The 25838-nt window shown below is 50.2% G+C and overlaps 2 protein-coding genes across 2 annotated transcripts in view; both read left to right on the top strand.

Annotated features, from left to right (window-relative positions):
* The first annotated feature begins 2822 nt into the window (after positions 1 to 2822).
* LOC120507360 (alpha-1-microglobulin/bikunin precursor) lies at positions 2823 to 8844 on the top strand. Its single transcript, XM_039719884.1, has 10 exons — positions 2823 to 3022; positions 3613 to 3755; positions 4036 to 4112; positions 4592 to 4705; positions 5308 to 5409; positions 6030 to 6067; positions 6848 to 6926; positions 7011 to 7178; positions 7332 to 7508; positions 8666 to 8844. Exons 1-10 carry the CDS (start codon positions 2912 to 2914, stop codon positions 8695 to 8697), a joined length of 1041 nt encoding a protein of 346 aa, XP_039575818.1. The 5' UTR covers positions 2823 to 2911; the 3' UTR covers positions 8698 to 8844.
* Positions 8845 to 9328: 484 nt separating this feature from the next.
* The window catches only part of RABL6 (RAB, member RAS oncogene family like 6), a 53899-nt gene continuing 37389 nt past the window's right edge, over positions 9329 to 25838 (top strand). Inside the window, exons 1-3 of the mRNA XM_039719864.1 lie at positions 9329 to 9855; positions 17056 to 17190; positions 22037 to 22084. Coding sequence (XP_039575798.1) covers positions 9726 to 9855; positions 17056 to 17190; positions 22037 to 22084 — 313 coding nt within the window. The 5' untranslated portion in view covers positions 9329 to 9725. The remainder of the gene's footprint in view (positions 9856 to 17055; positions 17191 to 22036; positions 22085 to 25838) is intronic.

Here is a 25838-nt window from a genome sequence, read left to right as displayed (position 1 = left end):
GCCCCACTAAGCCTCCATTCTTTCCCAGCCGGTGCATCTTGTATTCAGGCTGCCTGCTCCTAAGCAGAGCGTCTTTAATCCTTCCCTTGTCTCCTCCATTCCCTTTCAGGCCTTTGGCCAATGGGAAGGGGATGAGCAGCTCTCTGCAGGAAGGAAATTAAAAGCGAGGAGGAGGGTAGGGAGGAGGAGAACGCGGGGAGGGGGACTTGGAAGGGAAGACAATCCTGGAGTGGAGATGCCAGTCATCGGGGTCTCAATAGCCCCATTCACCCTGCCCAGCCACACAGAAAATCAGGGTCACCAGGATCCATGCCCTGCCTGGAGACAACTGTTGCTTTATTCTTTTTAATTGCTGGAAAACGCAGAAAAGTTCACTTGTGTGTGTGGCTGGCTCCGGTGGGGGCTGCGCCGGGGGCCGCGGGCGGCGGAGGGGCGGGAGGGACGGGGCCGAGCCCGACCCGCCGCGAGCAGGACACAAAAAGCAGACGCACGTGAGGGTGGAGGCTGCGACCCGGCACGGCGGAGGAGGGACAGGGGGGGATCCTCCCCCGGGCATGCATGGAAGGGTTCCGGGGTTTGGGGTGGAGGGCCAGCCGGGAAGAGCTGTGCAGACATACGCGTGTGGACAGATGTGTCCCCACATGTCCGGGCACAGAGAAGCCTGGTTGATGATGCTGCTGGCTGGAGACACAGGGACCAGGCAGCCCAGAGCACACGTGGGACACCGACACGCAGCCCGAGGGTGCTGACAGCTCCCACATGGACACAGGGCTGTGCCATCTCCGCTTTGAGATGCTGCTCCAAGTGCCACCCCAGTCAGGTGAAGGTTCCACCTCTGCACCTGCACGGCCGTACCCAGGGGATGTCCCAGAGAACAGCTCTGGGGAAGCAGCTACCCCAGTTGCCCTCTCACTCTACCATCCATCCCTCTTGCTGTCCCATGTGCCCAGAGGCAACTGAGCACCAGTCTTGACACACAGGCCATCACAGGCTGTTGCCACCCATCAGCAGCCCAGCAGCACTGCACCAGCAGCTTGGCAGCTGCCCTCCAGCTCTGATGGGTGGTGAGTGCCAGGGGACACACTGGGAGAGAACATGAGTCCCTGGGCCAAAGATGGAGCCATCCTGCCTCCATCAGGGACTTCTCTGTGCACCCTCCCAGAGGCCTCCTGTGAGCTGGGGGTGATTTGGGTCTGTTGCAGCCTTCGGATTTGGGTTGCACTTCCCTCCCCAGTGCAGCCTTGTCTCCCTTTGCTCTGCTCTTTGCTGAACACTCAACTTTCCCGTGTGAGGGCATCAGAGATGTGCTCTCAATCACTCTGTTACCATGGGACACAAGACAGTGTCTTCTGAGGTTTCCCTGATAACCATGTCCTCTTGCAAGTCATAGAATTCCAGGTTGGTTTGGGTTGGAAGGGACCTTAAAGCTCATCCGGTGCCACCTCCTGTCATGGGCAGGGACACCTTCCACTATCCCAGGGTGCTCCAAGCCCTGTCCCACCTACCCTTGGACACTTCCAAGAATGGGGCAGTCACAGCCACTCTGGGCACCCTGTGCCAGGGCCTGCCCACCCTCACAGGGAACAATCTCTTCCTAATATCTAATCTAAATCTCTCCTCTTTTAGTTTAAAAGAGTTGCCCCTTGTCCTGTCACCTTCTGCCCGTGTAAAAAGTCATTCTCCCTGTCTTTTACAAGCCTCCTGTAAGCACAGCCTTGCCCGGTGCCCATCGCTGCCCGGGCCGCAGGAGGGGGCTCAGGGGACCCCTCCGCCCGCCCGTGCCTGGGGCGAGGCCACAGTGCGGCTGTCATTCCTTACCGCCGGCTGCCACCTAGCGATGGAGGGCCCGGGGCAGCGGGACCCGCCAGGGGACTCTGGGGACGGACCCCCGGCTTGGGGACCCCCGGCCTGGGGGGCTGGAGCCCGGGTTTTGCTGCGCCGGGGATGCTCCTCCAGGGAGAGCAGGCGGGGCGCTACCGAAGGCGTCTGTGCCGCAGGTGCGCGTCTGGCCCGCGTGCAGACACACCGGGATGTGGCAGGAAGATCTGCTCGTGGAGACGACCAGGCTATCTCTGCCGGCACAGAGCAGCCCCGTGCCCCGGCAGCAGCGCCTGCTGCTCCGTACCCAAGAGTCCGTCAGTGACCGCGGGGGAGTGGAGGGTGGAAGTCCGGCTGACTTCTGCCAGTGTGCCGCCAGCTCTGGCCCCTCTCCACAAATATTGGGCCGTGGCCACCTGGAGAGGGGCTCCTGCCCTTTGCTCTGTTTGCAGTTTCCCTCTGGCTGTTTAGCTTCTGTTAATCATCCCACAAAGGCAAACACTGCTGGGAAGGATTAAGAATGGCCCAGCATTTCCCGCTCCTCCCGGCCCAGGACCCTCAGCTGTGGGATGGGTCACTCACAGCCGGATCCTGGATGTTGGCCATCAGCTTGGGACTGCCTGGAAGGGGTCCAAATGGGGAGCAGGAAACTCGGGCTCTGTTCCCTATGGACATGGATTAGGTAGCCTGGGGTCAGTGCTGGGCGTCCCTCAGTGCTCCCCTCACCTGGTCCATCTGGTCTATCAGGGCTAGGGGCTGTTCATAGAATGACAGAGCAGGAATATGAATCCCAACATAGAATAGAGGAGAAAGACAGCTCCTGGCCCCACGGCGTAGGAACAGGCGAGGGTGAGGAGCTCAGCCTGGTGTGGCTGGTAGGGTGCTCCACTCCTGCACCCCACAGAGCTCCCTGCAAATCCCCACCACCGCCAAGGTACACCCCCCCTCCCCCGGGAGCCCCCCCGCAGGCTGGCTGCCCCCGCTGGCCCTGGTCTGAAGGTCAGAGTGCTGCACAGTGGAGCTCTCTGCACAGCACAGAGTCCGGGATCCCACTGAAGTGCTGAGGCTCAGCAGTGCTCCGAAGCCACCAGCCATGATTATTTGGGGTCTCCTTTCCCTCCTCCTCTTCACTGTGGCTCGTGGAACCCCCATTGGAGACCAGGATGAAGATATCCAAGTGCAGGAGAATTTTGAGGCTGAGCGGGTAATGGCAGCTTGTGTTCCCTTAATTCTGGGGGCAAAAGGGATGGGGTAAGCTTTCTTTCATTTTCCTCCAGAAAGAAGGGCAATAATGCCTATGCCCATGCCAGGCTGTGCGGGACAGGCATTGGCAGTGTGGCTCCCTGGGTGCCAGGATCTGGGGTGGCCTCACCTGGCAAACCCCAGGGAGGGTGGCTGCAGTCTGAGCAGCAGGGCAGATGAGTCCTGTGGAAAGTCTGTGGTTCAGCATGCAGGGATGCAGGCTGCCTGGGAGATCCCCCACAACGTGCCTTGTCCCCTGCCAGGCTTCATACAGCCCTGCATGTGTGTCCAGATTTGGGTCTCACTGGTACACAGAGGTGGATGACAGCCTGATGCCCTCAACCCTGCCTCATAGTCAGGGAACCAGGGAAAATTCTGCTCAGTGCTGATACACTGCCCAAATCCTGCAGCAGCTCTGGCCTCTGCCCCCTGCATCATCACCTCCCAGTTCCTCCCTGCATCAGGAATATTTTGACTCTACACAAAACCAGGTGATGTCCCACCTTGGTGAGGAGGGCTCACGGTGCAGACGTGTCTCTCTTCCCCCTGCAGATGTTTGGGAAGTGGTTCGACATTGCCATCGGCACGACCTGCAAATGGATGAAGAACTACAAGGAGAAGTTCAGCATGGGCACACTGGTGCTGGGCCCTGGCCCCAGCGCTGACCAGATCAGCACTACCAGCACCAGGCTGCGGTATGGCACTGCTGGAGCACTGCTGGAGGTGCTTGAGCCTCCTCCAAAACCACCCAGGGTGCTCCCTCTCCCAGGGGCTGGGACAGACATGGGGGTTACTCACTCTGCCTGGCATCCAAGCCCTGAGGAGGGGATGGATTGGGTTCAGATACCTGATACCTTGGGCAGCATGATTTCAGGGGTCCTGCACCATGTCCTTGGTGCCCCAGACATGATTTTCATGCCATAACCAGGGAAAATAATCCCTCCAAGTAGCTGATTGTTTTCTTCCTTTCTCCAGGCAAGGTGACTGTACACTAGTCTCAGGAGAGTACCAGAAAACCAGCACCCCTGGAAAATACACCTACTACAACCCCAGTGAGTTGGGGTGAGGCATGGCTGGGAGATGGGGACCAGCTCTGGGGACAGCTGGCAGAGGTGGAAAGGGTTCAGAAGAGCAGGGCTCCACAGTGTGGAGTGGCCTCTGATGTGGACATTTCCAGCCAAAGTATAGAGTAAAGTTGCAAGGAAAGGCTGTTTGAGCACTGTCCCTGCATAGCCACAGGACAATGAGGTGTTGCAGCAGGTCACTCCTGTCCACAGGGTCCCAGGCTGGGGCAGGGACCAGCCAGGAGCATTAATGGTATCTCAGTTGCTTGCAGCTCTTGGTTTCCACTCCCCTCACCTAAGAGACTGGTGAGCCTAAAGGGACTCATGGTTGTATCTGAGTCTGCTTCCCAAAAATCACATTTTTTAAATTAGATGCCTGATTTCAGCCCCCAGCTTTGGGGCTGTCCTACACTGCTCCATCTCATCATGAGGGGCAGGAATGACATCCCTGTCTCTGTCTCACCCAGGATGGGATGTGTCTATCCAGTCCTATGTGCTCCATACCAACTACGACGAATATGCTGTTATTCTGATGAAGAAGAAAAGCAGTTTTGGTCCAAGCACCACCCTGAAGCTGTATGGTATGTCTGGCCATGGCACTTGAGGGCAAGCAGGCCCGAGGATGGGCCAGCACAGCTCAAAACCACCACCTAAGGGTCTGTCAGCTCCCTTGGTCTTAAGGGAACTCACCATGGGCTTTTGGAAATGGTGGCTTAGACCAGCTCATCTTTGGCATGGCAGAGGTGGGGTCTCGTGGCTCCATGAGAGCCACGTCAGGCACTAATGTGAACATCCAAACCAGCAGGGTGCTTGGGCGGTGATATCTGCTTAGAGAAAACCCAGCCCCGAAGTGGCCGGAGATGCTGTCTTCCATGATTAAGAAACATGAAACCCACTTTGTCCAAGCCCTTGGTCAAGACTGGTCAAGAACCGCAGGGAAACAGTGACATCACTGGACCTGGAAGGGTTCAAAAAACATGTGGATGTGGAGCTCAGGGACATGTTTTAGGGTGGACGTAGCAGTGCTGGGTCGGTGGTTGGGCTCAGTCTTTGCTTCCCTGATTCTATGTTGGGAAGGAGCAGGAGTCTGGTGTTGCACCTGCCTGCAGCCACCTGAGCTCGGTGCGTGCTTGGGGCCTGCACTGCCACACCAGCCCTGCTCACTGCCCCTTCGCCTTCCCAGGGAGGAGTCCGGAGCTTCGGGAGGACCTCATCGAGTCCTTCCATCAGCTGGCTCTGGGGATGGGCATCCCTGAAGACTCCATCTTCATCCTGGCCAACAGAGGTAACCTCCCATGGGGCATGTGCCCCTCATGCTGCCAGAGCACTCCAGTTGCTCCTTCTGGGTCTGCCAGGCTGGGGAGAAAGGGGATGGTCAGGAGGGAGGAAGGAGAGACAAATGCTTTGGTAGCATGGGATGAAAAGGAAATAAGGCCATGTATCAGTCAGGATTCCACCAGAGAAATCAGCTTGCAGAGGGGTCTGTGCTGGGCTGTCAGGTCAGTGCAACCACACCACTGGGATGAGGGCATGGAACACTTGTGTCTGGGCCCTAGGCTGGGTGCTGCCAGCACATGGGAGGCTCCTTGCTCAGTCTGGGGTTCAGAAGGGGCTAGCATGATGGAGGGGGTATGGGTGTGAGTGTGTGGGTGTGTGGGTGTGTATATGTGTGTAGGATTTTGGGGAGGCTGAGGGGGGCATGGGGATTTCAGGGAGATGGGCATTTTAGGATGGTGCTTCTGTGAATGGGAGGTGGAAAGTAGAAAGAGGAGAATAACATTGGGTGGAACTGGGAGGGTGTCCCCTTGCCCAGGGTCCTGCATGTGCACAACGCTGGACCCACTAAAGTTTGTCAGGATACCTCTCCTCTCACACTGCTCATCTTCTCTCCTGCTCCTGGGCCAGGTGAATGTGTTCCTCAGGATACTGAAAATGGTCCCCAGGTGAGTGGGCCAGCTGGGACATTCTGAAGTGGATCAAGGCCAGAGACATCCCTTCCAAGCCAAACTCACTGGGGATCGGGTGTCTAGGGAGAAGGCTCCATGGGCAGGACATGTTGTTTGGGCAGTGACTCCACTGACCATCCTGGGAGCTGCTCTTCCACCTCTGCTCATGGGCTTTGCCTGCAAGGATGGGGACAGGGCAGGTGCAGGCTGCAGGGGGAGGGTTCTGGTGGGGACAAGAGCTTATTTCCAAGTGGAAGATTTTTCCTACTCTGATTTTTTTCACAGTGTGAAGGTTGCTGGTGTTTCCTTGCTCCTTGCCTGTCTGTGTGTATCCCAGCCAGGCTTTAGGCCCCTTCTCCAGGGATGGGGAAGCTTAGCACCCACTAGTCCTTCAGCTTCTGTCACTCAGAACCTCCCAGTCTCTCAGGGTTGAGTGTTGAAAGGTTTTCCAGGGGGAATGGGACTGTCATAGGAGAAACAACCCAGCTGACTCCAGAGCAGGTAACACATTGTCGAGGCACATCCCCAGCACGTGGCACAACTTGGGCACTTTGGGTGTCTTAATCCACCCTGGAAGAACACAGGGCTGGAAGATTATGAGGTGTGGAGGGATCACAACCTGCAGACCCAAGATCAGTGACTGAGATGTGCTGGGAGCACAGAGGAGGGTTGGAGCCCGAGGTGCCCCTCAGCAGGGGTGCAGCAGATGGTCCCAGGTGGGCAGCAGGTCCCACAGGCAGGCACTGATGGCAGCTCTGTGCTTCCTTACTGGTGCAGAGGGCACGGAGAGCAGTCCTACCCCTGGAGGAGGGCTCAGCCGCAGGACCCCTGCCCACTTACATTGGCAATAAGGAAGGTAGGTCCCAGGGAAGGGGGCTGCATCGGGACCCCCCTGGCCTGCACCCCATTTGCCTGTGACCCGTGGTGTGCTGACCCACAGACTCGTGCCGGCTGAGCCGGGACCCTGGGCCCTGCAGCGGGATGCTCTCTCGCTTCTTCTACAACTCCTCCTCCATGGCCTGTGAAACCTTCCACTATGGAGGCTGTCTGGGCAATGGCAACAACTTCTACTCAGAAAAGGAGTGCCTGCAGGCGTGCCGGACCGAGGGTGAGAATCCTGGCTGGGCTGGGACCCTGGAGGTGCCCTTGCTGAGGCATCACAAAGGATCCGAGCATTGCCTCGCATGCCACGTGTCTGCCATCCACGTGGGAGGTGTGGGGGTCCCTGGACCCCCGCCTCACACAGCTCCTGTCCCCGCAGCTGCCTGCAGGCTGCCCATTGTCCCAGGTCCCTGCCAGGCACTGATGACACGCTGGGCCTTCGATGCAGCCCAGGGCAAGTGCATCACCTTCAGCTACGGGGGCTGCAAGGGCAACGGGAACCAGTTCTACTCGGAGAAGGAGTGCAAGGAGTACTGTGGGGCTCCTCAGCTGGCAGGTACTCCCCTTGGCCCCCACCCAGGGCAGCAGCCTGCAACATCTGTCCTGCCCTGGGTCTGCCTGGGGTGTGGACAGGGCTGTCCTGGCTCTGGATGGGTCTGTCCTGACTCTGGGTGGGTCCAGGATGGGTTCATTGTGGGCCCAGGACATGTTTGCCATGGGTTAAGGATCAGCCTAGCTCTGGAATGGGTCTGGATTGGTTTTGTGCTCTGCCTGGAATGGGTCATTCTGGGTCAGGATGGACGCAGGACGGGTGTGTCCTTGGGCTGGGGTGGGTTTGTCACGGGTCCCTGATGGGTGTGGGATGGTTTTGTGCTGTGCCTGGGAGGGATCTGCCCTGGGTGCAGGGAATATGGCCATTAGCCCACAGACAGTATGGCACAGAGGGGCTGGGCAAGCTGCAGACATGCTGAGGCCATGACTGAACTTCAGTGTCTTGATGAGAGAGGGAACATCCCCAGGCAGGTTGGGGTGCAGTGGGGAGCAGTGGAGGTGACAGCCCCGGGCTGAAAGCTTTGGTGGTGCAGGAACCCTGACAGCAAGGACCAACCCTGACACCTGGGTCCCTGCCAGGGGTGTGATACTGCCAGGCCCCCCGGCTCCAGCCAGTGCAGGGGCTTCTGTACTGAACCTCCTTGGGAGACACAACAGGCACCACTTATACCTCAGGGGAAATGATCAGTTTGTCAGGAGTCTGGCAGAGAAAATCATCCTGCAGAGAGGGGAGACTGAGGTCTCTTCCACCTTATCCAGCCATGGGTGTGCCTGCTTCCAGAGGGCAGGAGCTGGGCACTTGATGTGACCCCAAGGATGGGAAATGGAGCCTATCTTAGGGCAGACCTCATCTTTTATAATCCCTGCCAGCATTATAAAGTACATTAATGCCACCATGGCACGTGGTGGCAGGATGGGAAATGGAGCCTATCTTAGGGCAGAACTCATCTTTTATAATCCCTGCCAGCATTATAAAGTACCATGGCACGTGGTGGGACACAAAGTAAGGGACAGCATGGGTGTGCACAGACGGTCTAGGCTGCTGCCCTCATCCATCACTGCTGGCAGGGACAGTGGGAAGCAGCATCCATCATCTGTGACTAAAGGGTGATGAGGGGTCTGGCAATCTGTCCATCACCTGCTGCATCTCTCCACTTGCAGAGGACGAGGAGTTCCTGCAGCTCTCAAACTGATGCAGGCAGAGGACGAGGGGCCGGCATCCAGCACCAGGGTCCTGCAGAACGTGCACACAGCTGTGGCGGCCCAGGAGATACCTCCAGCAGTAAATGTCTGTACCTCCAGCAGTAAATGTCTGTCCCCCCAGCAGTAAATGTCTCTCACACGACCAAAGAGCCCAGTGTCAGTTCTCAGGCTGGTGGGGAGCAGGGTGAGGGGTGCAGAGGGGCAGGGGATGCTGGGGGTCCTCCCTGGCCTCCCTGGTGGGTGTCTGTCCCCACCTCTGGGTTATGGGGCTCTCCCCTCTGAGTCTCTGACCCTTCCTCAGGCCGCTCCCTCTGCCCGGGCGGGCCAGGGGTCCCGCGGGATGGGGTCCAGCCCCATTTCCCAGAGATGGGGTTGGGCTGCTGGGAAGGGCACAGCGAGGGAGGGTACGAGTGTCTGCTCCTCCTAAAGGTGAAAGATTGCAGCTGGCTCGGGGCCCGGTGGGAGCGGGGGTGCGGCAGTCCCGGGGAGTTATCTGGGGTGTCAGCATGGAATCGCGGGTGTCAGAGGGGACCGCGAGCGTCACGGGAAAATGGGGCTGGCGTAGGAGGACGACTCGGGTTATGACAGTCCCAGGGGGCATAGGGGTCCCAGGGAGGGATCGGGGGTGTTTGGGGCAGTCCCAGGGATGCTGCGGTGGCCCCTTGAGGGGTTATGGGGTCACGGGTGGGGGGGCTGTGAAGCTGCCAAGAGGAGATTGCTAGAGTCTTGGGGGGCTGTGCGGGTCCCCGGAGGGCACGGCGGGGTTCTGTGGGTCACGCTGCGGGGGTCTCGGGCGCGTTGGGCTGCACGCGACCTTCGAGGGGGTCACCAGGGGGAGGTTACCGGGGGTCGCGGCGGCGACCGCGCTCCGCGCCCTTCTGTCCCCCGGCGGCCGCCGCCCCGCATGGCCGGGCCGGCCCCGCCGCAGCCCTGAGCCGCCCCTGCCTCCGCCGCGCCCGCCCGGCCCCTGAGCCCGCGCTCGGCCCGTTCCCCGGGGTGCAGCTGTGGGAGCACGAAGATGTTCTCGGCCCTGAAGAAGCTGGTGGGCTCGGACCAGGCTGCGGTCCGCGACAAAAACATCCCTGCGGGGCTGCAGTCCATGAACCAGGCGCTGCAGAGGAGGTTCGCCAAGGGAGTCCAGTATAACAGTGAGTCGGAGCGCCGGCCGGGCCGGGTGGGCAGCCCGGGGGGAGGCGGGCGGCCCTGTCTGGTGCCCGTGGGGTGCCCGGGCACCGCAGAGGGGCTGGGAGTGCTCTCCTTGTGCAGGTTGGTGCTTTTATCCGCATTCACTCAAAGCCAAGTTTGGAATTAAATGTTGGAGGTCATTGGAGGACTGAGGGATGGGAAACTTTTGTCTTTCCGTGCAGGGCTCGGGACCCGCGGTGCTGCAGCGTCCCGAGCGCTGCCTGCCGGCTGTGGCACAAGAGAGAGTGCCTGGCACATCAGTTTGTGTCAGTTCGAGCATCCAGAGGGTAACTCCCCTGAGTGCGTGGGTGATCTTCCCTGCAGCGCAGGATAATGGTGCCTATAATTAAGCTGTAGTGGTTGTATGATAAGAGTCTGTTTAAAAGCTCAGCCCTGCCAGGCTTTAGTAAAAGGTGGACAGTGAATACCTCTGTGTGCCCTTGGTACAGCATTTCATCCTGTCTTTTGTGCAGTCTTTTTTATCGAGGAACACTTTCAGAATTCTTTTTCTCTCAGTGTTGAGGCTTAGGGCTGCAGTTTTCCTTGGAGCTCAGTAAAGGTGATTTCTAATACAGTGTTTCAGGAGGGCATTGCAAATATGTTGCAAAGTAACAATTGTGAGATAGGGACAGCAGTTATGTCATTCCTGCTGAAAATAGAGCTGGTTCCAGAGAGTGCTGCAAGTACCAGCTCATCTGTGTGGATCCAGACAGGCAGGGGAGGCAGATTGCAGAAGGCTGAGAGATTGGCAGGTGGGAAAAAGACTGATTTGTGAATGTGGCACTGGATAATTTCTGTAAAGGCACACGTGTTAGAGGAATAGAGCTTCTGTTGGCTCTCGGTCTGAAACAGAATGTGATGGAGAAGTTACACTTGGGGTTTTAGGGTGTTTTTCTCTTTGTTTAATATTATGGCTGTTGGCTGTGCTTTGGGACTGAGGTTTCAAAGTGCTCTGCTTTACTAGAGAGAGCATTTGGTGTCTTTATCCCTAGCACATCTGCAGATATGGCAGTGCTTTTAATTTATAAAATTAGTGTCTTAGCAAGCAGTCCTGAATGTGAAAAGTAGAAGTGTGATTGTTGAGACTGGGTTTGCAGTGAAAGATGGGGGTGAGGATGAAGGTGCTGCCTTGGAACACAGCACTGCATCCTTAAACGTGTCCTGGAGATCTGCTGCTTTGTGCAGAGGCTTCATGCGGCCACAGCCCAGAAGACCTGTGTGCTGCACGGGCAGCTGAGTGCCAGAGATCAGGTAGCTAATACCAGCTTGTGAATTATGTAAGAGCCAGGAGCTGGCTTCTCAGACAGGGGAGGTTTGTGCTGCGCATGGAAGGGATCAGCTGCATCCTGCTGGCACAGGATGGGACCAGATCTGCTCCATGGTGGCTGCATCATGTGCACAGGCACATTTGTGCCTGCCATTTGTGCAAGACCAGAAATGCTAACTGTAGCTTCGCTGCTTTTTGTCTCATTAGTGAAAGCCTCAGGAAATATTTTTGGTTTGTGCTCTGTCTTACCAGGGTTTGTGTTCTAGTTACTGCTTTATAGCTGAAAACTGCAGCTTTCTGTCACTGCCTTAAGGCAAGCTTTCCAATCTCCATAGTAACTCTTCCCAGCATCACTGTTATATAATATTTATAGGAGATACAGTCTGGCTTACAAAAGGGCTTCCAGGTACCCCCCACAGCCATGGCACTGGGCAGATGGGGAGCATTCCAGCGTGGTGAGGTGCTCTCAGTTAAAGTTGAGGGGCTGTGAAGGAGTGTTATTACAAGGGCAATTGCTCAGGAAGGGCAGAACTGCAAATCCTGTGCATTGCCAGTTCTCCTTTCTTGGCAAATTCCTGACGTTCAGCAGAGGAGTGTAGGATGTGGTTTGGAGCCACCGTTAGCACACAAAGATCTTTACAACTCCTCTGTTTCCCTGAAACTGCCTGAACCTAAACCAAGGGGCGCTGTGATTTGTTTTACAGAAATGTTTCTTTGCTGCATTAGACCACTACAGATCCTGAATGAAGCCTGTTTCCTTCCCAGAAATATGCTTAGTATGCTGAGAATATGTTGGGTTGTACACTGATAAAGCAGGCCGGGGCACAGGCCTTGTACCTGGCTCTGGGTGCCTCCCTGGGCTCAGAGCAGCCCCTGCTGTGCCAGCCCTGCAGTGCTCAGGTACATTTTGTAACAGATAGCCCCATGTTTGAGGTGATGCTGAAGGCTGTGAGGTGTTTAATGGCACGGATAGTTACAGACCCTAGGTGGAATAGAGCAGTAAGTTGAACCTGAATGATTTGTTTTGATGGTCCCTCTCCTACACAGTCAGCTTTTCAAAAGGAAGAGCATTGTGGGATGAGAAGGTTTAGATTTTTAATGAAATTATGAGAGCAGAGACCACTACCAGCCTTTGGCAGCAGTCACGTCTTTTGCTTGGGACATCCTATTGTAAAACAAAACATTTCCATACTGCATTCCAGCACACACACACTCTGTACCAGCTGCATGGAGCTGCTGTGGTTTGCATCCAGTTGACACCAGAGTTCCCTGAGCACCCAGAAAGCACAGAGCTGAAAATGGCATGGGTCTGTGCCATGTATGTCATGGCTGGAATCTTTATTAGGGATCATGATTCCAGGACTGGGGAAGCAGTCTTTGTGAAAACTTGCTCTTGTTTTGCTTCTTGGGATACCCTGGCACAGCTGCATGGCTGTTCCAAGGGCTGTGCTGGCCCTGTGAGGGAGCGTGGAAAGAGCAAGTAAGAGGAGGTGGCTCTCATGCCTTTGGCAGCCCTGCTTGTTTCAGTAAATTACAAGAGCAATTGCAGAACTTAATTTTGAGCACCTGGGTGCTCAAACTTGACCATTTATGTAAGGCAGTGATGGGCAAACAGTGGTCCTGGGATTTGCTGGTCAGGGACAGGAACAAAAGACATGGAGGTGCCAAATGTTAATCCATTCTATTCCCCAGACATGGAACCTTTGCTCTGGGCTTTACCTATTGCATCCATTGTGTCACTTGACAAACCCCACTGCTTGTGTGCTTGGAGCATAGGCTGAACAGTCACCAGTGCTGGGATACCAAAGGCAGTAGCTCCAAGAATTCCCCCCACTCCCTCTTATTAATTTTTTCTGCCTAACATGTTCCTTAAAAGGCAAAACTTAATTAATACCGTGTACCTTTTTAGTAAGCATTATAGACCTTACTTCTTTTGTGTTACTTTGGAGTTGTAGTTCCCAGACTCATTGTTAAGTATTTTAATTCAGCATGACTTCCAAAAGGAAGGCTTCTCCTCCTCCTGCCACTTCCCACCTTCTCTTGTTTTCTCCTGTGGCTGACACAGGTGTTTGTGCAGCACGTGCCAGCCCTGCTTTGCCTGCTGCTGTCCTGTGCCTATGGGAAGTGTGCCTGTGGGGTTCTGCAGAGCAGGTGGTGCTGCTTTTGGCAGCAGAACAAGCTCAAAGCATTTCAGTTGAAATCTCAAAGACTTTAATGAGGGTAAGGTTATGACCCTCTCCATGGGGTTATTAGTTTCAGGATCTTTGCTGCAGAGTCCTGGAGGAATATGGGCAAAGCTGGGAATTCCCGATTTCTAGTTCTGAGTTGGTCTCAGACCTGTTCTCTGGGCCTGTATTGTCACTGCTCTGCTTCCATCTCCCCATCTGGAGAATGGAAATCCCTCTGGTTTTCCTGATGTAATGACAATATAAATAAAGTGATTTGTTCAACTTTTTCCTTGCCTCTTGATCTATTCCCCATCCCTACTGTTCTCCCCACAGATATTTCTTCTGTCTTTGGTACCAACCTCTGGCTGTTTGCAGTAAGTACTGATTTAACTTAAAATCAAAAAGGCAACAGGTTTACTTGATAGAATTAACCTTGCCTATAGTTATTGTTCTGCTTTCCACACTCAGCCACAGCCCAGGCCTATGATGCACCAGCCTGACTGTGCTTGGAAGCTCAGGCCTTCTTGCCTTGCAGATGCCAGTCACTGAGCAAACCTGCCCCAGCCAAAATCCAAAATACAGACTTTGCTTTGCTAAAAGCGATTTGTCACCTGCCTTCTTCCTGTTCTGTTTTTAAAGACTTTTTCTTTCTTCAGGAAAAGAGTCAGTGAGAACTTGTGCACTATGTAAAAGAAGAGAGATTCTAATGGAGAGTGCTGGAGCTGGAAGGGGCCCTTGGACCTGCTCAGACTGAGCGTGTGGTGCCACAAGCACCTTGCACTGATCTGAACGTGAGCTGATTAGGGCTGGGGGGGATTCCCTTGCACTCCAACCATACCTTCCATGTGCTGCTCACACTGCTCGTTCAGCTGGGCAGTGGAGCTAGAGAAGAAAACTGGAAATGGATAATTTCGAGGTTATTTCTCAGCCAGTTCAGTTTCTTGATCCAGCTCTGTGTTTAAGTGCATAAAAAGTGGTGTTTGCATGAAGTAAGACTGTCCCTTCTGGGGGGAGCTCACAACCTCATTATCTGGTAGTGATCCTGAAAGTGCACCTTGAGAGCAGCCTGACTATTTAAGGAAGGGACTATTTGTCCCTTAAAACTCACGGTTTTAGTATCTCATGCTGCATTCCAGGGTAGGGGGAGGATATGAATTTGAACGTTTTAGGGCAGGCAGTGAGAGCTCTTGGAAAGGTTTGGGTTTGAAAGTCTCATTCTGTCTATGCCAGGGACTGGCTTCATGAGTCTGAAAAATCAAAAGGATGTTCTGTTGATTGTTTTGCCATCTGTAAGTAGGAAACAACCATATGCAAGGTGACCAGAAGTGTGGGAACTGGTTTGTTGTGTCTGCAGAGATGCTGTGGGACCTTTAAGTGAAGTCACCCTATAAATAATGTGTTCATTTTTGCCTTTATTCTCCTGGTGTGGTAAGTAATTTTGAAAAAGAAGTAACATTTCTGAAAAAGAATAAACCTCTGTGTACTGCAAAAAAAGCACAGTGGAACTGTAGCAATGGGCAGAATTCCTCCACAGACTTTGTGTGCTTTATCTTCAAGTTGACCTCTTCAGCTCTTCTCTGAAATGACTGCAGCAGCTCCTGAACTGCAGCAGAAGGCAGCCTTCTGTCTCAGATCTCCTTGCCCAAATGATGATGATCAACCTAATGCTAATTATCTGACTGCCATTAGATGTCTCTGAGGTGGCCCATTTTCCAGGGGATCATAGCTCCAAATCAAAACACAAAAATAAAAATTCAATTTTATTCAGCTGAATAAAAATTCAGCTAATGTTTTCCAGTAGCCATGTGGTTGCCAGTAAAAACAAAGATGGCATTGAAAAAAAACTCCACAATGTAACAGAAAATTTAGCAAATACAAGGTAGTGTTTTCAGAAAGAGCAAGATAACATTTGAATTGGCTCTGGAAAGTTCATTATATTAATTGCTACAATTTTTAATATTTTGAACACTTGCTTTCCTTGGAAGAGTTTGAAAGGGTTTCTGTCTAAATTGAAGCAACCAACACAAGGGCCTGTTGACAGGAGGTTGCAGCAAGGTGAGCATCAGCCTCCTCTACCAAGGAACAAGTAACAGGAGGGGAAACAACCTCAAGTTGCATAGGAGGTGGTTTAGATTGGCTATTAGGAAAAATTTGTTGCCAGAAAGGGCTGCCCAGCCCTGGCACAGGCTGCTCAGGGCAGTGGTGGAGTCCCCATCCCTGGAGGGATTTAAAAATCCCCAGGATGTGGCACCTGGGGACATGGTTTACTGGTGGCCTTGGTAGTGCTGAGGGAATGTTGGAATAGTTGGTCTTAAAGGTCCTTTCCAAATCATTCTAAACTTAAATCATTCTGTGATTCTATTCTCTCAAGGCATGAGTAGTGTTTAAGGAGAAGGGGAAATGATAGAGGAGGTAATGGAAGGAAGAGCCTGTCATAAAAGGCCAGCAACAGAATAGGGTATGATGAAGTAGGAGTAAGGGCCAGGGAGAGGTAGAGGAGGGGGGAGGATGGGAAGTTGTTGCAAATGGGTGATTTAGATCACTTAAAGAATGAGCAGCTGCTGTACAAGCAAAAGTGGTCTAGATATGATATTGTTCAAGTGTGACTTGACAAAGGTTGGTGGCAGCATTCACTCTGTTACTGCCCACATGCACAAAACACCCTGAGGAAAATGGACTTAGAATTGAGGTGGAATGAGTGACACAGAGACCCTCCTGTTGAGTTATGAGGCTCACAGGGTACCCCCTTTCTAAACTCCTGATGGAGCTTACATCCAATCTTAGTCTAAACTTGGCCTTGGACAGTTTATGTCTAATGGACTTTTCTATACAGAGTTTATAATAATTAATACTGAGTATCAATTTCATTAGTATTAATTCCGCATGTCATCAGCTCCTTACTGAGAATCTGTTGGGCAAGGAGGGATCTCTTATTCCCAGGTAAGGGACCTCAGACCTAGAGAGGTGTTCCAGTTGAAGGGGAGACTCACAGGCAGACTGTCCAGCCACAGTTCAGGAAGAACTCGGATTAGACTCCTCATCTGTCAGGCTAAAAGGTCCCTGCCTCAAGGAGAAGCTCAGGTGTCCCAGCTTCAGGGGATGTCCCCACCATGCAGACACAGAGAGCTCAGGGAAGGATCATCCTGTCTGTCATATTGATGGGATAACGTGGAGGCTCATAGTCTGATTGCATCCAATGGGAAGGGTGTGCAGGAGACTCCTTGTACCCACATCTGTCTTTGTTCCTTGATTAACGAGTTTTGGAGAAGCCACCTGGTATTTTTGTGTTAATCCATGGTTGGTGTGGTGTTCCAAGCTCATGTACCCCAGTGCTGGCTGTGTCACTGCTCCTCTCTGCCTTTCCTAGAGGAATTCTTGGTCCAGCCATGGGTGAGCCCTTTGCTTCCTTTAAAGCCTGAACCAAACTGATGCTGGTTTGCTTAGGAGGTCACATGTGTTTGTCAAAGAGCAGAGGCTCAGCTGGCTGGAGTTGGGCAGGTTCTGAAGATTCAAGCTTGCTGTTGGTTCATTCTGCTGAGCTGGTGTGAGTTACTGAATAAACAATGATTTAAATGGCTGAGGCTCATGTTTTCTAATGAGCCCCATCGTGCCTGTGTAGTATGGCAGGCCTAATTACATCTGAATAAGGCCTGCAAAAAGTCAGCATGCTTTTCACAGCATTCTTCAAGTTGTATTTAATAACTTTGTCTGTTTGCTCTTTTCTCCAGTGAAAATTGTCATCCGGGGGGACAGGAACACTGGGAAAACCACACTCTGGCACCGACTGCAGGGAAAGAAATTTATTGAGGAATACATTCCAACTCAGGAGATCCAAGTCACCAGCATCCACTGGAATTACAAAAGTAAGATGGAATAGGGTGGAGGGAGTGACAGTCATGGGATGGTGCCTTGGGGGAGGAAATTCCACTGCAGCCTCATTTGCTTTTTTCTTCTCTGTCTGCTTGGGAAACAAAATGGTCTCTCTTCATGCTTTTTAATTTATTATTCATAGTTTCTCAGTCATGTTTTTAATTTTGTCAGACGCTCTATATTATAAGTGCTAAAGAATATGTCTGTGGAAGCCACAATTCAAGAGAAGTGTTTAATAGGTGGTCTGAAGCATTTGAAAAATTTTTAATATGCTTAACATGTTGGTGAGGAGGGGTTATTGTATAAATCTGTCACAGAGGCCCACTGTGCTTTGGGTGTTACTGTGTTGTCTAGAAGTGGATACGTGGTGCAAACTGGATTTCACTGATGAAAATATAAGGAGATTCTGGTGACTGGGGAGGATTTCAAAAATTATTGTACTGCTGTTAGCTCTAGGCTGGCTTACTGAAGCACAGAAGTGCCAGTGCCTTTTTTAAGTTCTTGCTGAAGTGTGGTTTTAATTTTTATTTTACTGGTTGCAACTGGCTGTGAAAGCCCTACATCCCACCTGGAAAAGACACTGCAGGTACTGAAGTTACGTAAGGTTGTGATTCAACAGTGCATTAAGTCCAGCTTTCAGGTTGCTGGTCAAGAATGCCACAGCCTTGTGGGATGAACTCCTGATTCAGTATGAAAGTGCTCTGTAAGACTGAGTATGCTGTAGAAAAGAAGTCTGCAGTTGTTTGTCATTGTCAGACATTGTCCATTTGCCTCACTCTGATCTTCTGTTGAATCAAGTCCTGCTCAGCTCCTCCCCGCTGGGAGAGCACCTTGTGCAGTGAGGTGAGCACCAAATTGAGTGCTATGTCTTAATTCACCGCCAAAACTGAATTGCCAGGTGATACCATGGTGCCCAAGTGCCACAAAGCCACAGGATGTGTTCACCATCAGATCCACTGTGGTCACACAGAGGTGTTTCCCATCTGCAGCCAAACCTCTTGTATGGTGTATGTATGCTGCAGCATCCTTCCCCTCACTCCTCTTCCTTCCTCTCAGGATGTCAGCACATCAGTTACTGAGGAATGAACACAGAGCTTTCAAGTTGGATGGTGGAAACTATCTCCAAAATCAAATCTGAATGCTTCAGTCTAAACAGACTTAGATCAGAGTAAGAAATAAAATTCCTCTCTCCTAGATACCCAAGTGTAAAGAATGCTCTGAGTGTTAATTGTGGCGTTCTGCAGTGTCATCTGTTAAAGCATCAGAGTTGAGTTTCTTCTCTGATAGGTGCAGGTAACACAACACTTGTGTTGGATACAGCCTGGGAGTCTGGCATTTATTTTAGGAGGCTTATTCATATCTAACTGTATCCATGAACAAGTACAAAATGTGTACATGCAAAAAGTTGTTTGGAGGAAGATCCAGTCATCTCACCTGTGTCTGCATTTCTTTCCCTGAGCCAAGACTTAGACACTGCTTTTTCCACACTGATGCAATCCTGGGTTAGAAAACACCTGCACCTGAGGCTGGCTGTGCTATGTGCTGAGATCCATAGGCACAGGGGTTATTTCTAGGGCCCACTTCTTACCTTGGTGTGCTGTATTTCTGTAGAGCTTCCCAGCCAGAGCTGACAGCAGTGTGTACTGATGCTGGTGGACTTTTCTCAAGGTTAAATGTTGCTGACCTTGTAGAACTACTTGCAAAGCTGTACCTGAAACTGTGCCTTTCATCTGTGTTTCCTTTACATTGTAAAACACGGTAATATTGTCTTAGTAATAATTTCCACTAATTTAGGACATTTTCCATTGACTTTCTTAAGATACATTTCAAAAAGTAACCTCCATTTAAAAGACATTGTGAAGTCTGTTTGCTGCTGTGAGAAGTTTCCATCCAAGACTGGTGGTGTGGGCCCTCAGAGTACTTGGATCAGGTCTAAATCCTGCCCTGTTGGCCATGTTAATCTGTAGGAAAAAAAATAAAGTTTGTTTTTCCTACGTTCATGCTCTCAGGCTACCTTGAATAAACATTATGAGGTAGTTGCTGGCAAATATTTACAGATGTTAATTAAATCGCTGCCAAATATGGAAGGATTCTTACATTGCCTGGTCTTAAAAGAATTCGATTTTAGACGCAAAATGTAGGACCTTCGGAAATTTTATACTGGAGGAATTAAAGTAGTAGAATCTTCTACTAGTTAGTTAGTAGTTACTTCTTATTCACAGTAAGCAAAGTTGCTTTTCTGTGCCAGTTGTAATGGGTATTTGTAATTTTTGTGTCCAAGTAAGGAATTACCATTCCTGACCCTAAGGTACACTTTTTTGGATTATACTGGTCACCAAGTTTCTCTCTGTTTGGCAGCCTGAGAAAGGGAGTCTGAAATAAAAATTGACAAACAGTTGTTCTCAGATCCTTCAAAGGCCTGAGGGATGGGAATGGGGGGTGGCAGACTTGCTTTGCACTGTAGGATCTGTGATCTACAGCATAGGAGGTGAATCCTGTCATTGAATGAGGGTTAGAAATGTCTGAGGGCCTGTGAGTTACTGGTGATGAACCCACTTACAATGTGGTAATTCTTAGTTTTGAATGAGCTTTCATGCAATTAGAGCCTTTTCGTGCCTCTCCATCATTTTGTCAGAAAGCAGTGCTCAGTGTGCCACTGACCATGGAGTGTGTGGTCAAATAGCAGCTCAGGACAGATCTTTGGAGTGCTTTGATCTGTGGTTTGTGCTAATCCAAGTTAGGGAGTTGAAAGGATAAATTGGCATTCTTTTTGCTGCCACAGAGCTCCTTCAGGTGAGATGCTGCTGGGTATGAGTCACACACCAAAGCCAACAAAGCAACACTAAAACAATTACCCTCTTTCATGATCAGGATAATCAGGAGTGGCACTAGTACTGAAAGGGAAGAACTTCCTTGTTGTGAGCTAGCAGGAAAAATGTGGAAGTATATGTTTCCTGGGTCTCGTGCAGTCGTTTTCTGTGAGAAATTCTGCCCTTGCCCTCAGCCAGAAGGGTGTAAAGCAGGTCTGTGGGGTCAGGGAGTTCAGCTCCCCAGCTGCCAGGACTGCTGCTGCTCAGCAGGGTGTCAGTTCTGTGGGAATCACTCAGCAGGCCAGCACATCCTAACTGAGGGTGTGTTTGGCTCCTGGGGAGGAGGTGGAGAGCTCAGGAGCAAAGTGCCCGTGCTAGGCCCTGGTCACCCCAAGGGCTCCCTTCTCTGAACTGTTAGTCCTGATGTACTGCTTCACATGGCACTTCTGGAAAGAACAAGCAGCCTCCTGGGCTCCTCCTGAGCCCATTCAAAACTTGAGGAAGGCAAGTATCTCTTACCTTTTTCAGCAAGCCTTGATTGTGGAAAGGCACTGCAGTTGCCTTGCCAACAGCAGGGCAGGAATCAGGGGCAGACCTGCAGCAGCTGGTCTGTGTCCCAGCACCTGCAGGGGCACGGGGAGAGCTCCTGCAGTGCCAGTGCCTGGGGAAGAGCTGGCTCGCCCGGGTGCCAGGTGAGTGATTCACAGGTTAGACTTTAGCTTACCTGGTTTGATTATCTGTACAAATATTCAGGGACTGAGTTAATTAGTTGGGGTGTAGTGGTTTGAGCAGAAGTTTCTGTGCTGTGTACCACCATGTGCTTTCAGTCCTGCAAGGCACTGCCTGGGCTGACCCAGGGCAGTCTCCTGTTCATCCAGTGCCTCCTGCCCAGCTGGCACATAGGAAGTTCAGCAGGAATTACTGTGAGGAAAACAGAGGCTGGTTTTGCTTCATGCATAAATGTGAAAAAGGGTCTTTCTCCAGAAGCGAAGGATCAGAGTTTTCCTTTATTTGTAATCTGTCTGTACAATATTTTGAAACATTTTATTAAGCCAAGAGTGAGTTCTCCATAGAAAATACTAACTGTTTTGATAGTGACACTTAGATAGATAAACTCTCATGCCATCCTATGAAGTTATTTTATGCTCTGAGGCATAGTCATCCTATTCCAGCTTTATGTTATGAGCTGCTCCAAGTGCAAGCTTTTGCTTCAAAGCCTGTAACATTTCCAAAAAGCAGCTGTTTCTTGGGACATCTTCCTGAAAATCAGACTGCTTGTTTGGATTCCATGGAAACATTAATCCAGAGCTACTCAGCCTTCAGGCCACCTGAACATGAATTGGCTGCCTGTGTCTACCAGCAATCACTGGAGTTAGAATTCTGCATGTCTTGCTTCATATTTTAGCAACTCAGATTTTAGCAATAGCAAATAGATGTTGCTGGTTCTAATGTATTGATGCTGCAGCTCTAGGAAGCAAAATTGCTAATGAGACCTTATTTTTCACAAAATATACCTGGAAATGTGCAGAGAGAATGGGTTTCTGTAGCTGCAGGACTGTCTGTGCTGCCTGTCATGTTTACATGGAAATGCTGTGATTGATCTTTCTTAAATGTGTATATTCCTTTTGCCAGTTGTATGCCTTGTTTATAAACCAGACTTTATCCTCAAAATTAGATTTTTATCTTTTTTGAAAGGCTTTGTAAACCTCTGTACATTATGGAAAGAGTCTACGCAAAGTACTTACAACATGCTTCAAACCTGATATGAACCAGAAAGGAAATGCAGCCATCACTTATGTGACTAAGAGTGTTTATGAAGTTCTTTAGACAGCATGGTTTTGGTGGACAGCTTGCACCTTCAACAGCTCACTGCCTTCTTGTGGTTGGGTTTTTTTCTTGCAAATAATTTGCTTTTCTTTTGACTTGCCTATGCTTTGACATTCCTCCATGTTGGCTGTGGGTTGGGCTCTCTGAGTGATAGGTGTTCTACAGAAACCTTCTAACCCTTTGTGTTCTGTTGTGCTTCCAGCCACTGATGACATTGTGAAAGTTGAAGTCTGGGATGTAGTGGACAAAGGTAAGATTTGCAACTTTCTTTCTAGTGGAGATCCATTGTTCTTTCTCAGTTTTAATTAAAAACTTGCATGGAATTCAGAAATACCTGCTTACTTCTGCTTTTAAAAAAATGTGTATTTATTATATCACTTCCTGAAAGAACAAGAAAAGGAGAGGTGGGTCCCCTATGCTAGAACCCATTATCTGGAATCTGAACTTCAGATCCAACCCAGTGTTCAGAAGCAGTTGTTCCACGTGCTTATGAGATGAAGTGCCTGCTGCTCTATGTATTCCAATTCTCTGAGCTTTAGAATAAACTTCACCTTCTCCCCTTTATAGTGTGCTTTAATGTTTAGACAGGTTCTGAGTTCTTTGTTCTGGTTATAAAAGTTCTTGTTGAGCTGTTTTTGTGAAGGCATTCTATTGTTAAATTGGTAAAACCATAGGCTGTAGTGGGTAATGTATGCAGGGGGGCGGAGGATGAAAGAGAAGCCAATTACTTAAATTCACTAGGACAGAAAATACAATATGTGCATTCCAAAACATTTGGCAAAGCATTTTCTAAATGCTTAGCCAAGGAAAATGTTATGATACATAAATACATTTTTCATTAGTTTTCAGTTTTTGTCAGAGTATAAGCTTTTGTTTTATAAAGAGCAAAACCAAACTCCAAAATGTCTGTGAAGACACAGTCTGGATGCAGTGCAAACGGGATGCAGTGGGATCTGTTCCTGGAAGGGGTTGGGTTTGATGTAAATCTCCACAGTCCATTCTGTAGCCCCAAGTGCAGATGTTGTTTGGCTTCTAAGAGGCATTTAGTACCAGCCAGGCTCCTGGTTGAGGAGTGAGTGTGTGAGTATGGTCAGGAAAGCAGCTGCACAGGTGAGCAGGTCTTGCGCTGTGAGTGATGCTTCTTCTTTTGTGCCTGTCAAATTTGTTTGCCACAGTAATCGAAACTCAAGCTTTGATGGTTTGTTGGGTGCTGCCTTTCCTGCAGCCTTGGCTGGAATCTGTGCTCTCAGACATTCCTCAGCAGAGTGGCATCTCAGAGGCACCACCTGTGCAACTTACACTTGTGTTACACCAAAAACTAAAACTACAATAGGGAGTGGAAAGAGGAGAAATGTCATTTTTCATGTCAGCTGAACTGTATTCGGAATAGGGAAAAAAGAAAGACAATCAGCAGTAGCACCTCTAGTTCAGATACCTAATGGAGCCTTCAGGATAAACTTGAGTCAGGAACTTTAAATGAAAATCCTGAGCACTTTATCTTTTTAGTGTTTTAAGGCCCAGTTTTCACAGGGTTGGCAAAACCTTGCTTAGGCCAGAGCTACTGCTGAAGTCAGTCTGATTAGTTCAGCTTTCAGATTGTGGGATCACAAGTGGAGGGCTGGAATTTGAGCAGAACATCTGTGTTCTCGCTGCCTTGCAGCTTTGGTATGAATAGATAGACATTTAATTTGGGAATCATGTGGTTCCAGCACTTATTTCTGTGAATAGCTTCTCTGAGTTCTCTCATCTTCTCAACTAGAGACTTGTTTTTTTGGCGAAGGGGACGGGATGTGCTATGCACAGATGTTGATAACAGCTCTTCTGGTCCTGCTTTGATTTCTGACAGCAGAGCCTATGTTGGAAATCTTAAAGGACTCTCTTCCCTTCACTTTATATTCTTTTGAAATAAAACTCACTCTGTTAAGATCCACACTTATGGACCCCAGATCTGTATTTTTTTGCAATCGGTTGTGCTCAATCAGTGCAATGTAAAAATTGAATCATGATGATGTTAATGAAATCAAATCCTTTCCTATTGCCATAGCATTTTGGATTCCTGATAAGCATAACTTTAGGAGAATGTTCATATTAAGCATTAAGAGCTTGCTCATATCTAATTTTCATCCTAATGTTATGACATTTTTGTTTTCTTTCTGTATGCTTAGGACAAAAAATCCTCCTGCGTGATGCTTTGGGTGAGAGTCATACTGGACTGTAGACTTGCAGTAAAGTACCAGTGCTGCTATAGCATAGTGCTGACAAGACTTGATCCTCCTTTTTTTTTTTTCCCCTTGCCTACCAGATCCTGGCTCATGTGTGTATTTAGAGTTGGGCAGAATACTGCATTTATTGGGCTGGATTTAAGACTGTCAAAAAATATATGTTCTGAACATGCATTTCAATGCAGTTTTCCAGGCTGAAATTCTTTTGCCAGCATTTCCCTGTTTCATTTTCAGAGGATGTTAGGAGACCTCTGTTTAAATGATGGGGGAAACTGTGTTGAAAACCCTGATGTGAGTTATAGCTTAACTAACTAACAGGAGCATCCATGAACTGCATTTTTTGGCTTCAGTTGTGTAAAGCAGCTTTGGGCTCTCGCCTGCTGAGCAGTGCTGCTGTTCTGCAGTCACAGGGGGCTGGAGAAATTGCAGGAGCTGCACCCTGAAAACTTGATGTGCATTTGTGGGCTGAAGTTAACAGTGATTTTCCTGAGCAGTATTTCTCCTGGTGCTCCCTGGAAGTGTGCTCCCTGTCCCTGCTGGTTCAGCAAGGTGGATTTTCCCTCCAGAATCCACTGGGATGCAGAGGGCAGCTCTGCTGGCCCTGCCTGGACAGTGACTTAGCTTGGTGTTATTTAGCATCCAGATGATAATTTGGAAACATGGGGAGGTTTGTTGTGAAAGCTTAAAAGCTGTCAGGTTGGTTAGTGTGGTGAGACAGTGAGGAATGGCAGCTGTCAGACTCTACTGCTCCTCTTGGCTCTTGACTATTTGGGATTCTTTTTTTAAATGTGCAGACTCCCTGGAGTCCAGACTTCCTTGCTGCCTGCTGCATTCACCTTGGGCCTGCCCAGAGAGCTGGGATCATATCTGGAAAGCTGCCATTTGTTAAAATCTTCCCAAGATGAGCTTGCCTCCAGCCGTGGATTGTATTGGATTTTGTGTGGCATGTGTAGTAAATAGCTCCTTTGCTGCTCTTGGAACTGACAGAGCACAGGAAAGATCTCTCTTAGCAGAAGTCACAATCCTGACTCATCCTTCTGGCTTTGCAGCAAGTTGTATAACTGCTGCAGGTCATAAAGCTATAACAGATCCTGAATTCAGAGAAGCTGCTTGAATGCAGGGGATTCAGGAACAATTGTAAATTCCTGTATTGTAACTTCTGCCACTTTAGTTTCCACATATTTTCTGATACATGACTGAAGGCATCAAATCATATTTTTTTTCTGTTGCCCACAAGATGGACACTTTCCCTTGCATTGAAGATTCCTTTTCTCCTTGCTGCACCTTCACCCCTCTGCCTCCCAGACATGTCCTACGAGAAGGAGGAAAGATCAGAATTCATATTTCTATTATTTTCAGATGTTCCAAGTTAGATAACACAAGGGATGCACATATTCCAGATGTGTATTTTAGATCGGTGAAGGGAAGCAGCCCTCTTGCATGGTCAACAGCATCTGTTGCCAAGTTGTACTGAATCCTTCTATCCTGCAGCAAAACCGATGGCACATACTGCTGCAGAGATTCAAGTGATGGTCACAGCCCCATTGTCCAGTAGGAGCTGTTCTGTGGACTCCAGGGCAGAGCTGCCAAGTGTATTTAGTGCCACAGTTGCTCTTATGCCTGTAAATGAGGAGCAGCCATTGTTCCTGGGAGGGGACCTGGGCCATAGCAGCATGCACACCCATGTTTTCTAATTGAAGCTCCTCCATTACACATCACTACAACCTCGAAATCTGGACCTCGTGCATACAGTGACACAATTGTCACCGTGCCCTTGCCTTT

This window comes from Passer montanus, unplaced genomic scaffold, assembly GCF_014805655.1.
Source record: "Passer montanus isolate IOZ18808 unplaced genomic scaffold, ASM1480565v1 scaffold43, whole genome shotgun sequence".
NCBI classification, from domain to species: Eukaryota; Metazoa; Chordata; class Aves; order Passeriformes; family Passeridae; genus Passer; species Passer montanus.
Note: the sequence above shows the minus strand (reverse complement) of the source record. Positions and strands in the feature narration are given on the sequence as shown.